The sequence below is a fragment of the Octopus bimaculoides genome, chromosome 11 (genome assembly GCF_001194135.2).
Source record: "Octopus bimaculoides isolate UCB-OBI-ISO-001 chromosome 11, ASM119413v2, whole genome shotgun sequence".
NCBI lineage: Eukaryota > Metazoa > Mollusca > Cephalopoda > Octopoda > Octopodidae > Octopus > Octopus bimaculoides.
In genome coordinates this window covers 43,734,490-43,751,906 of record NC_068991.1, presented here as the reverse complement: position 1 = coordinate 43,751,906, position 17,417 = coordinate 43,734,490, and the positions used below count along the sequence as shown (strand labels likewise).

The window sequence follows — 17,417 nt, the reverse complement described above, 5'->3', positions numbered from 1 at the left end:
ATTCCTGTCTGAAGTATCGTCCGATACTTCAGACTTATCGTCCGATGAATTTACTTTGTTGACATTCTTCATCAACAGAATTTTTATTCCTTTCAACCTTTCAGTCAAGTCCGCCTTTCTTCCAGTAACATAGTGTCCATATAATCTTAAATATTTCTTTAACTCAGACACAGTAAGTACTTCGATAGCTGAATCATCAAGCTGCTTTATATCCATGATAAGACGTAAAACAATAACAATGGCGTGGGTTAGCCTCCGGAAGTTTAATTATCTACATGGAGCGCCGCCTAGCCAAGGGAGATAACCTACTTATAGGAAAGCCCTATAGAGAGATGTTATTGTTTCACTTTCGACACATAATACTGAAATAGTGTAAGAGATAAGAGATTGCTCTGGGCTTGCATTAGTAAGGCATGTGTAAAATTTGAATGAAATCGGTTGTGTAGTTCTCGAGTTTTAGGGATTCACACAGACAGACAGACAGACATTCTCATCTTTATATATATAGATAGATGTTTTTATTGATAACACCTAGAAGAAGGTGCTTCTTCTCCACCCACCAAAGTAAATGAAACTTTGGCCAGGATGAATCAGACAACATCCAATGATCATCAATGACCTGAACTATAACACCCTCCCATTGGTGGGTCAGCAGAGGCAGCTAAGTCACTGCTTATCATCATCTTCTGGCTTCCAGCTTACCTCTTCTCTCTTGCTCTATAACCAGCAAGAAGCTCTTTCTGTTGCCTCCCCCATCCTGCGCACGGCTATCCTTCACTCTTTTACTCTCATTTCAGTGGTTGTAAACATCTTCCATACTGACTGGGCAGGGAATTCCCTACAGCCAATCTCAACTGAGAAAAGCCATGACTACCATCCCCTCTCCCTGAAATCCTGCCGAAGGCTTTCATGCTTGATATGTTTTAATTCACAGGCCTGATCACACCCTTCTGTAAGCTCAATGATGATTATTTTCCTTGCCTTTCCAGACCAGAGAACTACATCTAGCATCAGTGTTGTATGGATGACCTGGGGGAAACTGCAGTCTCTCCCCTAAATCCGCTTTCATATCCCATGATTGAGACCCATGTAGTAAGCTATTTGTCATTTTTTTGCTGTCTTCACTGGCTTTTTTCCCTTCTTTCACAAACTTGACTGCTGCTGTTGTTTTCCCATGATGATGGTGTTTCTTGAGCCTTTCCAATTCCAGAGAGTGAGCAAGTGTTGTAAGCACCTTGTCATGACACTGCTTGAATGTCCTCTGGGTAGGTGCTATTTTGCACCTTGATGTATTCCAGGGTCCCTTTCTCCACAAGGTGTACACAACTGGTCCTCCTCCAAACAACCATTTGTGCAGGTTGTTGGTGTTGGGAGTGTGTCATACACCACCCACAGGAGATACAGAAAGGTTCCAGTCTCCACAGGTCTGTTCATGTACCCTTCCTCTTCGGGTGGTCCCATTTAATTCAGGCTCCCAGAGATGCCAGCTCCATAGCTCTTGACCTTCTTTCTTCCTTCATGTTCTGTACTTCTCGATATTCACCTTCTTCTATTGTTGGAAAAGAGAAGAACTCAGACCCTCCCATCCTCTGCATGTAATTCCATTGATGTGGCATAGCTTCAGCATGCTCTCAGCCTGTGCGAATGTGGTGCTGGTCACCCACTTTTATCCAGACTGTTGTGATATCTGCATGTCTGACATGCTCATTCTGGGAGTCCTTGTACATCATTAGAACTCTATATTTCACAACTTTTAATTCCTTCACCACAGATGACAGGGGAAGTTGTAGCTGTCTAGATCTTATGTACAGGCCTATTGAAGCTTGTGGGGATACCTAGCCACCTACAGAAGTATTTGTATACCTTCCTCTCCTTCCTTTGTACTTTTATTAATGGAATCTCATACACTGTTAATAACTACATGAGTCTTGAGAGCAGTCCACGTTGATAGAGCTATGCCTTGTATTTTCCTGGAGGCCCTGATCTTTCAATCCTCCTCAGCCACTCCTCTGCTTGCTTCTCAACATTGTTTCTGTCAGAGAGTGAATTGTCAAACCTCTTCCCAAAGAATTTGATTGGATTTTCCTCTATTGAAGGAATAGCCTCACCTTGCACGTGCAGCTTGATTTTGTTTGTTAATTTGCCTCTTCTGATGACTATACACCTTGATTTCATAGGCTTAAACTTCATTCTAGCCCATGTTGCTACGTGTTCAAGTGAAGTCAGTATCTTTTCTGCTTCCACATGCAACATCATCCATTGAAACCCCTTATTGAGTGTTGTTGGTTGCCTAATTCCATTGTTGGTTCTAAATACACACTCGTTGTTTGTCTATATTTCACTTGTCTTTCTTTTTCCAAATCAGTTATGTTTCTTTATGTTCCACAAAATACTTTTCACTACACTAATCTGTAGCCTTCTCAATAAGTATACACTTTTTCCTTTTAAATACTTGGTTTTTAGTTTCCAACTGATTTTTCTGCTGTTACATTCCCATGATAGTAAGCATGTGATTTAATAATGTTTCCGTTGATTTACTTTGCTTATTTAAAAAATATTTTATTTGCTAGCATCAGATCGTGTGTGTGTGTGTGTTGAACTTTAGTTGTCTTTGGACTTATTTTATCCTCTTTCTAACATTATAGTGATAATGGGTTATCATTTACAGGTGGCACATTTGTTCTTCATATTAAGAGTGTAAGTAAGGAAATGGGGTGGCAGAATTACTAGCACATCAGACAAAATGTTAAGCAGCATTTCATTCATCTTTACATTCTGAGTTAAAATTCTGTTAAGATCAACTGCCTTTCATTCTTGTAGGGTTAATGAAATAAGTACCAATGTAATTGACCAGCCCCAAACCCCAAAATTTCAGGCTTTGAGCCTATGTTAGAAAGGATATCAATTGAGTAAATGGAATTTGTATTCAGTATTTGTGCAGCTCTTTTAATCTATCACAAGGTTAGATTTTTAAAATTCATGTTGAAACATCTTTAATGATTTCCATGAATCATTTTATTGACACCTTTCCAATTTGTGAATTACTGTAATAAAAAACAGAATACTATTATTCAGTTATGATGAAAATATTTACTTACACTGTGTTGTAATAGTATGTTATTTATTAGTAATAAAATGTGTCATATTTTCTACATTGAGAACATTAATATTGGTTTCATATTTTGGCACAAGGCCAGCAATTTCAGGGAGATGGGTAAGTTGATTACATCAACCCCAGTATACAACTGATGCTTATTTTATCAACCCCAAAAGGATAGAAGGTAAAGTCAACCTCAATGGAATTTGAACTCAGAATGTAAAGACTGATGAAATCCCACTAAGCATTTTGTCCAGCATGCTAATGATTCTGCCAGCTCACCATCCTAATTAAAATCATTAACATTAATGTTTGCTCTTTTAAGTTTCAGATGTTTCATTCTAAGTTATGTTTAACCCATCTTTTAATACACTCAACAGGAGACATCCAAGCTTCAAACCAATGAGGATTTACTATGAGGATGATAATCTTGTAGCAAAATATAGTTGTAATCTTGACGAAAAATTTGTGTTAAAACCTCCTCACAGACCAGTCTTGCAGAAATCGTCAAAACCACTAAATCTTTACAATGTACCAATACCAAATATTCCTGTTATGGAATTTTACAATGAAGATGACAGGAAGACATTACTGAAGTCTGTAACAGACGATGGAACATCTGTGATATAGTATCCTTTATGTAGCAATATCTATTTAGAAGAAAGTCTAAGCATGTTATTTTATCAGTAGTCCTTTAGTTTTCAAAATCCATAGTTAAAAATGATTCAATTTAAATTTTGCTTTTATTTAGTGATGGCTAAATTAGGCTTGAATTAATTTTATTAATTAATTTTATTTCTTTAACAGGGTCTTTGAGCAAATATGTGGTAAACATACAAATGAATAAATGGTAGCTCTATACGAGTCAACTCCTGTCTTGAATTACATATTTATCATCTTATAATAATTCTGCTTGTCATTGCCAGTAACGCTTTCACGTGATTAAAGAAAAAGAGGGAAAAAGAAAGGAGGGAGAAAAAGTGGGAGAGAGAAGAATCCATGATGTGAAATAGAGGGAATGTAATTGTAATGCTTTCATGTGATTAGTTGAAGGGAAAGAGGAGAAAGAAAGAGGAGAGTCAAAAAGAGGATAAGGTGAAAAGTGAGACAGAAAGAGAGAGAAAGAAAGAAAGAGAGAGAAAGAAAGAAAGAGAGATAAAGAATGAAAGAGAGAGAGAGAGAGAGAGAGAGAGAGAGAGAGATAAAAAGACTGATAGAGAAAAAGAGGGAGAGAGAAGCATCCATGACATGAGGTACGGAAAATGTAATATTTATTATGTAGTTAAAAAAGTTACTTGAAGGTAGTGATATAGAGAGAATCAGAGATATAATTTTAGCAGAGGGATGATATTCTGATGGTGAGGTTAAAGAATGGCAAAGAGAGAGAGAGAGAAGTGGTGATGGTTGGATACTGAAAAGCGTATTTTTTAAAAATTCAACTAAGTTTTTTATATCACCTGTCACTTAATGCATGCACATAAGTGCAGTTCCATGAAATATTCATGCTTATTTACATAGCAGATATATGCAATTTAACTAAAAGTTGTATCATATGTACAGAATTTTTTTCTTGTTTATGAGAAAAATGGAAAAATAAGAGTGAATATTTATTTTATGAGTGCTGCGTATTAAGTCTATAAAATTGCCCATAAAGTATACAAAGTGTATATATAAAGCGCATTAAGTAATCATTGTATTCCAATTTCTTTCACTTTTCAATGAGTAGCAGATGAGTGACTATCTTTCCATACAGACACAACACAGGCTATGCTTTCAGATTTTTTGGATAAAGTTTTCAGAAATAACCCAATAGGTTTACCATTAATTCCATGAAATATTCACAGGCCCCACTACTTATACTATAAACCTGCTGACAATTTTCACTTCTTACTTACTCAAATTTTGGCACAAGGCCAGCAGTTTCAGGGACGGAGCTAAGTTGATTACATTGGCCTGAGAGTTCAATAAGTACTTATTATATCAACTCCAAAAGGATGAAAGGCAAAGTCAACTTTGGTGGTATTTGAACTCAGAATGTAAAGATGGTGAAATGCAGCTAAGCATTTTGTCTAGCTTGCTAACAATTCTGCTAACTCATGATCTTATACTTATTACTCATGTTACAGAGCAAATCTGAAATTCTATGCATATGTATTCTGCACAATATGTACAATGTTTAAAAATTATAATGCAGATATTAGCATAACTGTACGGTTTACAAATTTGCTTCACAACATAGTTTTGGGTTCATTACCACTGTATGGAATCATGAGCATTGTGTATTCTGCACAAAAATGACATATAATGTGTAAATAATTATAAATAAAGGGATAGACATGGTTATGTGGTTTCAGGTTTGGTACCACTTCTTGGAATCTTGGGTAAATATTTTCTATTGTAGAATGAAGCCAGCCTTTGCTTGTAGAATAGAATTGAAAGGAATTGGTAGATGGAAACTGTGAGGAAGCTTGTCATGTATGTGTGTATATATACATGTACACAAACACACACACACATACACACACATACACACACACATACACACACACACATATATATATATATATATATATATATATATATGTTAGTGTCTGAGTGTGTGTTCATGTGTGTGTGTGTACACACACGCATGTACATACACACTGGTGACAAGAAGGGCATCCAGCTGTTGAAAATCTGCTTCAACAAATTCTTTCCAACTCATGCAAGCATGATGGGAAAGTGGATGTTAAAACAGTGGTGTGTGTGTGTGTGATATACAAAACAGACTTCTTCACAGCATACACAGATGAATGGATGGCAGGACGGACAGACACATGCATGTATGTCGATCCTAAACATCATTATTAGAACCATCCAAACAAATGACAATAACATTGTTTACTTTTTTAATTGAACAAATGTTCTGTAGTTTAGCAGATGCGTGACAACAAGTGGAATGAAAATATATCTTACATGAAAAATGGGTAATGATTGTGAAGGCTAAGCAGGCCAAAACTTTAAAGTCATTGTCATCACTATTCTTGTTGAAGAATGATAAATATGTACTCTACAAAAAGTATTGAGTAATCCTTCTGTTTAATATAAAGTTTTTTTATTATAACCCATGATGGAAATAAACACACACACACACACACACACATCTGTCAGCCAAAGCCTACCACTGTCAAAAGCTAGCAAAATTACTTAAACCAGAAGAGGTCATTAAACTCAACCAAGTCATTCAACATCTGAGCAATATTCTCCTTAAATATTGCCAATAACTTAAATTCACCAAATACTAATACTAACCAAATGTAACCAATCACTAAAGCCAGCAAGAGATTAGAGTCAAATATTAAACAGAATAATTTAATAAGATAAACACACTGCTGGCATGACCTTTAAAGAAAGCCTGCTGTTTCAAAAGGACTATGTCTAAATTATATTTTAGAACCACTTAGTTGCATTAGAATTATGTTTGAATACAAGTAGCAACTGTATTATGGTTATACAAAGAACTCTTTTTTCAGATTACACCTTGACCCTAACTCTTAGTTACAGATCAGGCAATATTGCTGTTATTCGCTTCAGAGGGCATGATGAAGCTCAAGGCTTTTGTACTTTGGCTTTTGATGATGCACCTAATAATAAAATTTTGCTGAATTTTCTTCCTAATGGTTGTGGTTGGTGTCTTTACAAAAATGGAAACCTCAGGTAAGCAGTAGTCTATTATTTTTATATTTAATATCATTATTTAACATCCATGTTCCATTCTGGCAAGGGTTGGACGGTTTGACAAAAAACAATCTATCCAAGGACTGCATTGAGCTCCTATGTTTGCTGTGACATGGTTTTTGTGTCTGGATACCCTTCCTAATGCTAACTACTTTACTGTGACTAGGTGCATTTCTTTTGTGCCATTTGCACTATTGATGCCACCATGCAGTTCACAGGACTACAAACCTTGGTGTAAGTATGTGTGGGGGTGACAGCTTCGTGCTTGGAGACAAAATTATTATGAAGCAGGGTGGGTGAATAGAGCAAATTCCTGCAGAGGGAAATGCATGGGTTCTGACATCTAGTATGAAGAAAACAGTGGGTGGGGAGAAAAGAAAATGATCAGTAAGAACTGCAAGACAGATAATGGTGATAAGGCACCCATGTCATCCCCCATTCCCCCACAAAGCTGAGTAGAAGTGAGTGTGTGGTTTGTAAAATTGTTTGAAAAGGTGAATGGTGGCAAGGAGAGCAAACTGCCAAAATGGATAGGGTTGAATGGAGGATGAGACTAGAGATATAAGCTGGGGATAGTAGAGGGATGCAGAAAAGTGAGAGATAGGCAGGAGTAGTAAAGATGGTACAGTTGCTGGGAAGAGAGGGCAGACAAGAGAGGAGGAGAAGGAAAAGCTGGATGTAGGTGCATGAAGGGAAAGAGTCGTTGTTATGGGTGGAAGACCCCAAATATTGCATTTCTAGAACTCAGTTTTGCTAAGGAGGGCGAGTTTTATTCATTTACTTACAATTTACTTTGAATGCATATATTACAGTGTGTGCCTTTGAAAATATTTCAATTTCAATTTATGTGGGCTATGTGCTAAAGTCCAGCCCCCCAGGTTAGTTATGGCTGTAGTTAACCCTTTCATGAGATGGCAGTGGCAGTCAAACATCTGATCAAACTACATTTGCTCATCATCCAGCCAACATCTTTATGTCTGTAAGAAAATTCATTATAAATAATAATAGTTGTTGTTATTGTTATTTTAGGATGTTTGTGAGCCAAGGTCAAGGTTATTTCTTCAACGAAAACTATACGGAAGTTAAACACCTCACTTGGAGCAGAGACAAAATAGTTCCAAAAACTAGCTACAAGGTAAGACTAATAAAAAATGTACAATAAAACAAGTTTTTTTTTTTTTAGGCATATAGGTATTACTGTAAATTACAAGAAATATGTTAAACTGATACAACTCCTGTATGTTATTAATAGCTGTAGTCTTAAAAACTTTGAAATGATAAAAAGCATTAATCAGCTTTTGTGAACGTATATAAATGAAGTTAGAAATATCATATCTTTATGTTATTTATGTATCTATACATAGAATAGATGTATAAATATAAAAAAATATATTCCCAGTTATTAAAAGCACAACTGATGCCACATAATTTAAATCCAGTGCATTAAAACAGCTGTAGAGAACAATTAGATTATTAAAAACATGTGAAGTTTGTGCTTTTTATTTAGAATATACTATGTATGTATATGCATGTTTCCTTTCAGGTAACAACACAGATTTATTTACACTGTTCCAGCCAAGCAAAGTTTAGTCTTCATTTGAAAATAGATACAAAACATTTCAAATTCAACCTCACTCCTTCATCAGTATCACAAGGCACAACTCTACGAAAACCAATGTCTGGGAACAAATCTGTCCTTTTTCCATGTCAACAGACAATGGTAATCACCTTTATTTCTATGAAATACTTTACTAAAATGACCAGAATATTGTATGGGTAGTAGCTCTGGGTTCACAAAGATTTCCACTTCTTTTTTAATTGTAAAGGTTTCACTAACCATGCCAATACTTCTGTGGAGATACATATACAAATGTTACAATTTTTCACATGTATAGGCACAAGTGTGGCTGTGTGGTTATGAAGTTTGCTTCCCAATCATGTGGTCTTGGGTTCAGTCCCACTGAGTGTTAACTTAGGCAAGTGTCTTCCCAATTATGTGGTCTTGGGTTCAGTCCCACTGAGTGTTAACTTAGGCAAGTGTCTTCTGCTGTAGCCCCAGGCCAACCAAAGCTTTATGAATGTATTTGGTTGATGGAAACTGAAAGAAGCCCCTCACGTATGTGTGTGTGTGTGTGTTCACTACTGCTGCTTCACAGTGTTGGTTTATGTATGTTCTCACAACTTAGTGGTTTAGCAAAAGAGATCAGTAGAAAAATAAGAACTCAGGTCAATTTGTTCAATCAAACCCTTCAAGTAGTGCATAGCTGCAGTACAATGACTGAAACAAGTAAAAGATAAAAGATATACCTTCAAGACTTAATGCATACTTGATGACATGCTAATTTATTTTCTGATAATGATATCAGTAATTTACCAACCGAACTTAATTATCATTTTTTTGGCTGACATATAATTGGAAAATTAATCAGATATCTTTGTAGACATTTTTGTCAATAATTGATGTTCAGTTCAACTGTCAACAATTAATGTTTAATTCATATATGATTAACCTTTTTGATACCAACCCGGCTGAAACCACCTCTGGCTCTGTAGCACAAATGCCTTGTTTTCATAAGTTTTGAATTAAAATCTTCCACCAAACCTTAGTCACAATTTGTTCCTAACATCAGCTTAATGATAACTAAGTTATTTTACTAAATTTTTTGTTATACTGAAAATTAATTGAAAGAAACACAGAGCATCTCAAAATAAATATGGTAACAAAAGGGTTAAGTTATTGAATCTCCCATACAAGAGTCAGCTGAAAAGTTCATAGGCTGACCAAGATACTCTCACAGAATGTGGCTAAATGAGACTTTATTTTTTGACATAGTCTCCTTTGTGGTCCACACACTTCTTCCACCAGTGTTTCAGTGCTTGAATCTCATTGGTGAAGAAGCTTTCATCTTGTTGGTCAAAAAGTCACCAACAGCAGATATGATGTCATCATAACTGCGATACAAGTTCTCAGCAAAGTGTATTTTAATGTTAAGGAACAGATGAGAGTCAGATAGAGGAAAACCAGGAGAATAGGGAGGATGATCAACCAGTTCAAAGCCAGTCATGCACAGCAGCCATTGAAAACAAGGACCTGTGTGCTGGAGTCTTGTCCTGATGAAATAAAACCCCTTTCATCAGTTTTCCAAGGTGTTTGGCCTTGATATCTTTTCACAACTGCCTCAGCAAGTTGGTATAGTTCTCTCTTTTGATGATGTGGTCCTTTTGAAGATAATCAATAAACACAATGCGTTTTGCATCTCAAAAAATGGGAGCCGTCACCTTCCCTGCAAAGGAAATGACCTTGACTTTGTTTGCAGCAGATGAGGAAGGTTGTTTCCACTGAATGGATTGTCTCTTTGCCTCTGGTTCAAAGTGATGAACCCAACACTCATCCTGGATTAGAAAACGTTCAAGGAAACCAACTGGATCTGCCTCAAACAATGTCAGATTTTCCCTGCGATGTGATCAACCTGGTGTGCTTTTGATCAGGTATCAGAAGACATGGTACTCACTGAGCAGAAACCTTCATCATGCCAAGTTCACTGTGCAGAATATTCTTGATTCTATCTTGAGATATGCTAAAAGCATTGGCTATTGGATTTATCTTCAATTGCATGTCATCCATCACCGTATGGTGAACACAATCAGTTTGCTTTGATGGTAGTAGTTGCAGGATGCCAGATCTTGGCTCATCTTCAAGATTCTCTCTTCCCCTCCTAAATTCAGCTGCCCGCTTTTGCACTGATGATAAAGCTTGAGCATCATCTCCTAATATAGCAACCATGTCAGCATGGATATCATTGGGGGCTAAAGCTTTTTTCCCACATGTACTTGATAACACCATGATGCCAAATTTCGTTCATTTTCAAGAAAAGTTGCTACTATTTATTTTTGAAGTCTTTTTTGAAAAAAGTCAGATGTCAGTTTACCTGGAAAAAAATAATGCAGTTATTAATAAGAAATGTTGAAATTAATGCATACAAGATTTCACAATTCAGCAGCCTATGAACTTTTCAGCTCACCCTTTTAGTTTCAAAATAAATTAACTGCTTTTCTGTTACTACTGCTACTATTATTGTTGGTGAATTTGCTGCTGCTACTGCTCCCATGCCACTGCTACTGCTACTGCTGCAGTTGTCAGTGGGGATGAGGGTGAAGTAGGTGCAGATTAAAGCAACTTCATTGGATCATGAAATCATACAAATATTAAATAACACTGACTATAAGACATTGCAATACAGTCCTGTGTGACATTTTACACAACTCCAGCATATTGTTGCTTGATTTAATTTCCAGTATTGCAATATATCCATATTGCTATGATGAGTGTTTCAGTTGTTTCTTCACTTAGAAAGACGTTCTTCAAAAGCAATATTGTTTTTTTCTTTTACTTCCCTGTAATTTATTGCAGTTTCTTATGGAGAGATTGAGAGCCCAACCAGGACTGATATAATCCATGTTGGATCCATTATTCATTCACTAACATTATCCATATATCAATTTTTCTCCAAAGTAATATTTAACTGATGTAAGGCAGCAAGCTGGCAGAACTGTTAGCACACTGGGCAAAATGCTTAGCAGCATTTCGCCCATCTTTACATTCTGAGTTCAAATTCTACCAAGGTTGACTTCGCTTTTCGTCCCTTTGAAGTCAATAAAATAAGTACCAGTTGAGCACTTAGGTAGAATTAATTGACTTAGCCCCTCCCCTTGTGCCAAAATTTGGAATATGATATTTAACTGATGTAAGGTTGCAAGCTGGCAAAATTGTTAGCATGCTGGGGAAAACACTTAATGGCTTTTTATCTGTCTTTATGTTCTAAGTTCAAATTTTGCTGAGGTTGACTTTGCCTTTCATCCTTTCAGGGTCGATGAAATAAGTACTAGTTGAGCACTGAGGTTAATGTAATCAACTTATTCCTCCCCTGAAATTGCTGTCCTTGTGCCAAAATTTGAAATCATTATTTAACTGGTGTCTGTTAATTTAGCAATTGAACATAATTTCTTATATAAGTACATGGCCTTAACTTTATACAAAAATTAGAATGATATGTCGCGACATTCATGCCTTTCTCGGGGTCAATTATAACATGCGTGATTTGAAACCACTTCATCTGAGAAGCATAACAAGGTCAGGAATTTGATTTGCTTAGAACAAGTCAGCCTTGATCAAGCAGGCTTATGATCTAAGCCATTCCAACCATGACCAATTTTTTTTTTCTTAGCCACAATGAACCAAAAATCACATTATCTAACATACCCTTCTTTCCAAACATAGAAGTTTTAATTTGATGGAGATTTGGCTGTTATTTCTAGCAGAGCAAACAACTGTGTAAATGTTCTGTTGTTGGCCCAATGCACTTGGAATTAATTTAACATTCATCAACTACTAACAATTGAAAATATCTTCTCTTCTGACTAGAGAGATATTGAATGGGAAATTAAATATTTTGATATACATTTTCTTTTTCACAGACATACGTGAAGTGAAACAGTTTCTGCCAGGAAATGAAGGCAGGTAGTTTATTCAGCTTTTCAGGTGTTTAGCTTTGTCCCATGGTACTTAATCAGTAGAAGCTGAATATATATTGGTTTCAAATTTTGACACAAGATCAGCAATTTCAGGGAAGGGGCTAAGTCAATTACACTCCACTGCTCAACTTATTGACCCCATAAAGATGAAAGACAAAGTCAACCTCAGCGACATTTGAACTCAGAACTTAGACAGACAAAATGCTGCTAAGCATTTTGCCCAATGTGCTAACAATTTTGCCAGCTTGCCACCTTAGAAGCTGAATATGTATTAAATATAAATTCTACCTGCTATATGTTTCTGTTGTAAAATGACATCTTTATATATCAACCATATATTCTTTTTTTAAATTTAACTTTTGTTTTCTAGAAAGGATTATTTTTGATGACATCTGGGCCCTTTGCATCATCTTATGCAAAAGATCTCCTTAAAGGCCATGATATTCATGAGAAGCAAATTGACAGCATCCATAAGGTAGGTCTGATTATTGCACTGATACTTGTATTTGTTTAAATTTTAAAACTTTCCGAGGTTGAAGAATTGAATCATAAACAAAATAACAATGAATAAATAACCTGTATAGCCACAGAACAATGACTGAAAGAAACAAAGAATATACAAATAAAACAATAAATGAATAAAGTATCCGGTTTGAATGAAATAGATTCAAACAGTGGTAATTTGTATGTGAAATAAGCATTGGGCATGATACTTTACAATATCCTTCTTAGATATTTCATTTATTTTGAATTCAGTGGTTTCCTGTTTACATTATAGGATCAACAAAAAAAGTATCCATAATTTTATGGGCTGGTTTGCTTCTAATACTGCATTAATCCTTTACCATTCATTTAATCTCAAATTGTTCTCTTACATTTTACAGAAATATAGAAAGTCTTTGGATATGTCACCAGAAGCATGTTTTGAAATGACAGATGAATCTGAATTACAACACTTACAAAAGAAAGCTAGGTACGATATTTGAAGTGAAGTTATTTTTGTAACTCATTTAGTCATGAGTGCAAGAACAAAAATAGTTTAAGAATTACATCTTACATTTGTCTACTTCGGAATACAAACATTTATGCAAGATCCTAAAAGTTCCTGCTGCTGCTGCTGGGGGGGGGGGTTCAACTGATTACACTGATATAATTTCTGAAGGATGGTATCTTACTGGTAATATTTTTTATGTACAAGACTAAGAGCTTGTCTACACACGCCAGTCATTGAGTGACAAATGGTTTCACATCTATAAAGCATTTGCCTTAAAGACAACTTGTCAGATGCCAATAGCCACAGACATAAAACCTCTCTTCAAACTGGAGATAGAAAACCATTACAGTCAGTTCATTTGTAAGCAAAAGAATATTGTATATTGTCTGAGTCGTAAATGGGACAGGTTATTACCCTTAGATTGGTCCAGTCAGCAAATTTTTATGGTCTTAATCGATGAACAGGAAATCTCTGCTTTTAGGTTGGTTGTAGTCCGCAATTTTCTTTTTTATAGCCCTAATCAACGAATAGGGAATTTTGTGCCTGCAGCAGGTATTGTTTAAAATGCAGACAAGGGCTATAGGTCTCGTTTCTGGAGTTTAAATAGGTCTCTGGGTCAAGCAAGTCTTTAAGGATCCTTGTTCATTCTGTTATGCAAAGCTTGCATTGTCCACTCCCATTCATATAGGACCCCGGTTGCTCTATGAGCCTCCATTTAATTTTGTATAGAGTTCCTTCATCCTTAAGGTGCCACACATGGTTGACCAGGGACACGACATAATATCTTTCCGGAATCCTAAAAGAGGACCCATGGTTATACGGGCATTGCTTAAAGGCAGTTCTGGCCTTCATCACGATAAACATATTAGAATATGCTTGTTTATATTTATTTGTTTCTGTTTTTGTTTGGTAGAATACAACTAAATATCCAGAGTTATAGAAAGCAAGATTTTTGCATTAATATTATGTAAAATCTGAAGGCGGCAAATTTGCAGAATCATTAACACACTGGGTGAAATTCTTAGCAGCATTTCATCGCTCTTTATATTCTGAGTTCAAATTCTGTCAGTGTCAACCTTGCCTTTCATCCTTTCAGGGTCGATAAAATAAGTACCAGTTGAACTCTAAGGTCAATTCAATCAAATTAGCCCCTTTCCCAAGCCTGTTGGCCTTGTGCCAAAATTTGAAACCAATATTATGTAAAATCTAACTTTTGAAATTTAGTCAAGTCGGTGATTTTCAACTGAAAAAATTTCCAACCACACTATTCAGTTTCAGAATTTCTGAGTTTTATAACTAGTATAAATAATTTAAAATTTTATAAGTACAAGTATAAACTCAATAAAATTTTGCGTTTGGTTCTTAAATGGAACTCAGGTTGAGACACTGAATTACAGTTGGCAGAATGTTTATTTACATGTTGCTACAACGCTAAAGTAATTTTCTTTCTATCTCAGGAATATCGTAAATAACTGGATGAATCACTATCAGGTCACCATTGGGCTAAAAGTTAAAAGTGTATGCAAAAGAAGCACCCCAATTTATCAAAGTAACAAACTGAAGCAGACCTATCCAGCTGTGCAAACAGAGATAGAAAGTATGACACACAGAGATAATAAACACAGCTCAATAAGTATTACAGTAACTGAATGTGACTCAAAGGAAAAGCAAAATATATCTTCTGTTCCAGGTGGGTATGACTGTTTCAGCAGTTCTATAATTCATATTTGACTCCTAAACGATATATAAATAAAAGCTTTTATGGGATTTTTATGTATGCAATGCATGATTATGCAGGTTCAGTTATTTGTAATATGCCCTATCAAATTTAGATTTTCAAACTACTAGGTTTATCTTAATGTTTCTGTTTTCTATACTAAGTTTCTGTAAGTCTACATTTGCCTTATTCCCATACCAATCCAAAATTACAGGCACATTTGTTATCAAGACTATAGTTCTGTGTTAGGAAAAAGCTTATTAACTAAATGTTATGTATGTGTAAGTTTATATAGGAGTTCCTTGGGTGTCATGGATCTCTTAGCTTAATGGTACTGAGAACTAAGCTGGAATTTGAAAGGTGCAGGGTTTGATTCTGTGTGGAGGCTTTCTGGCCATATTTTTTCCATATTCTAAAGGGTATTTACCTGATTTTCTAAGCTGTTTTCAAAGCCTTCCTGCATTCTAGAATCCCTTTATTTTCTGTAGAATATATATATATATATATATACATACATAAGCAAAAAAATATCTCTCTAAAAGATGAACGCAGTAGTTGTACTAGCAAGTAATGTTCATAGCCACTTCAATGTGGCTGTTCCTTTCGAACGGACTTTACTGCGATTTTTTAAAGAAATAGCTGAATGTCCTGCTGAATGAACATCTCTTCTAAAATTAAAGAGAAATGGAATAATTATGAACAACTACTTCGAAATCTTAAGCTAATATACCCAGATTATAAATACATATTTATATCAATAACAGTGCATTGGTTTTGTAAGTAAATACCTAAGTGACAATCTGGAAAAGTTGGGATTTTCAGAAAAAGAAATTGTGATGTAAAGGAAGAAAAAGATGGCAGCTAAGAGAGAATTGCGGTAGTCTTACCTGTCAGTCCAGAAAAAGGGTCACTTTCAACGTCTACGTGCTCTGTCTTGATCTGCAAGGTTCACTCAACATTCTTGTGCGCTATTTGTCGCTGTACAATCTAACATGTCTGCTCTGATGTGCTGTTCGCCACCGACTGACTCCTTGCACTTTATTGACCCCGCATGCCCACCACAGTCCTTCTGGTGTGATCCACAAGCCCCACTTCCGACAGAACATACCTACTCCCTCACTTCCGATCCTTCCCTACAAAACAGCCTGGTTCATAACACCACATGTCCCCCTGATCTGAAGATCATTCAACCAACCTGCCCACACCCTCTCCTCAACCCTGACCACATGCCTTAACTTGTCTCATAATCAGCCAACCAGTTAGGAGGGCACCGCTCCCTCTGTGATCACTGTGGGACTTCAGGATTGGCCTCAGTTCTTGGCATGTTGCTGCTGACTTCGTCCTCTTGTCCATTACTGTTGGCTCCATCCTCCATTGCAGTGATGATCCTGCGCACATCCAAAACATGTCGTGGCATGTCATCTATAGACAGATTGTTCCTTGAATTTACAGAGGTTATTGTCCCCTTTCCCCACTGTGATGTGCACCATGCATTTGGGGGTTTAACTCAAACTTCTTCCTCAACCTGCATAAAGACATGCTCTTTCTCTTCTGCGGGATGCGGTGCATGGATATCTCCATTTGTACTTGAATATTGCCCTGTGTGGCACTGACTCCTCAGCCTGTCCTGTCCTGGGCGACATATTATACCAAAAAACTGCCTTGACTAGTGAGATGTGGCCCCTCTCTGCTTTGGTCTTGATGGTACGATGATGCCTCTCCACAACCCCATTGCCACTTGGCTGGTATGCCACCCTGAAGAAATGGCTAACATGCCACTTGTCAAGCATTTCCCTCAGCACCTCCAAGTGAAACACAGTGCCATTGTCCATAAGCAGCTGATCCACAGGGCCTCGTTCTAGGAATATCTCATTCAGTATTCTTGTGATTTCCTCCACGGTCCCTGTCTTCATCTCCCTCCATATGGCCAGCTGCCCCTGTCCGCAGTCGACCATCAAGAGGTATGTCCCCTGCTGGTAGTGCGTCATGTCCACTGCCAGTCATTTCCAGTTGTGTTCCACTGGAATGCTTCTTGCCTCATGCGCACCTGGAGTGGGGTCAATGGACTGGCACTTGTTGCAGCTCCCAACTACTCTTTGCACACTCTGCCTGGTCATGTCAGAGTCAACTTTCCTGGTTAGGAACAGGGTCCTGTCCACTCCCATGTGATGCATGGTACGCAATCTCCTCAGCTCTGAGTCACTCAGTCAACACAGGCACCTGCAACAAAGGCTTTCTTTACTCTGGTCAGGACGTCCACTCTATTCCTTTCAGAGGGCACAAAAACCACACTCAACCCCAGGTCAAACTCGGCAGCTAACTTGCCCAGAATTTCCAAACAGCGTTTTATCAGCATCTCT

The 17,417-nt window shown here is 36.8% G+C and overlaps 1 protein-coding gene across 1 annotated transcript in view; it reads left to right on the top strand.

The window, feature by feature from the left end:
• The window catches only part of LOC106879840 (uncharacterized), a 62,743-nt gene that overhangs the window by 37,246 nt on the left and 8,080 nt on the right, over nt 1–17,417 (top strand). Inside the window, exons 5-11 of the mRNA XM_014929544.2 lie at nt 3,478–3,726; nt 6,635–6,793; nt 7,844–7,949; nt 8,358–8,534; nt 12,717–12,821; nt 13,231–13,319; nt 14,798–15,030. Of these exons, the coding sequence (XP_014785030.1) occupies nt 3,478–3,726; nt 6,635–6,793; nt 7,844–7,949; nt 8,358–8,534; nt 12,717–12,821; nt 13,231–13,319; nt 14,798–15,030 (1,118 nt within the window). The remainder of the gene's footprint in view (nt 1–3,477; nt 3,727–6,634; nt 6,794–7,843; nt 7,950–8,357; nt 8,535–12,716; nt 12,822–13,230; nt 13,320–14,797; nt 15,031–17,417) is intronic.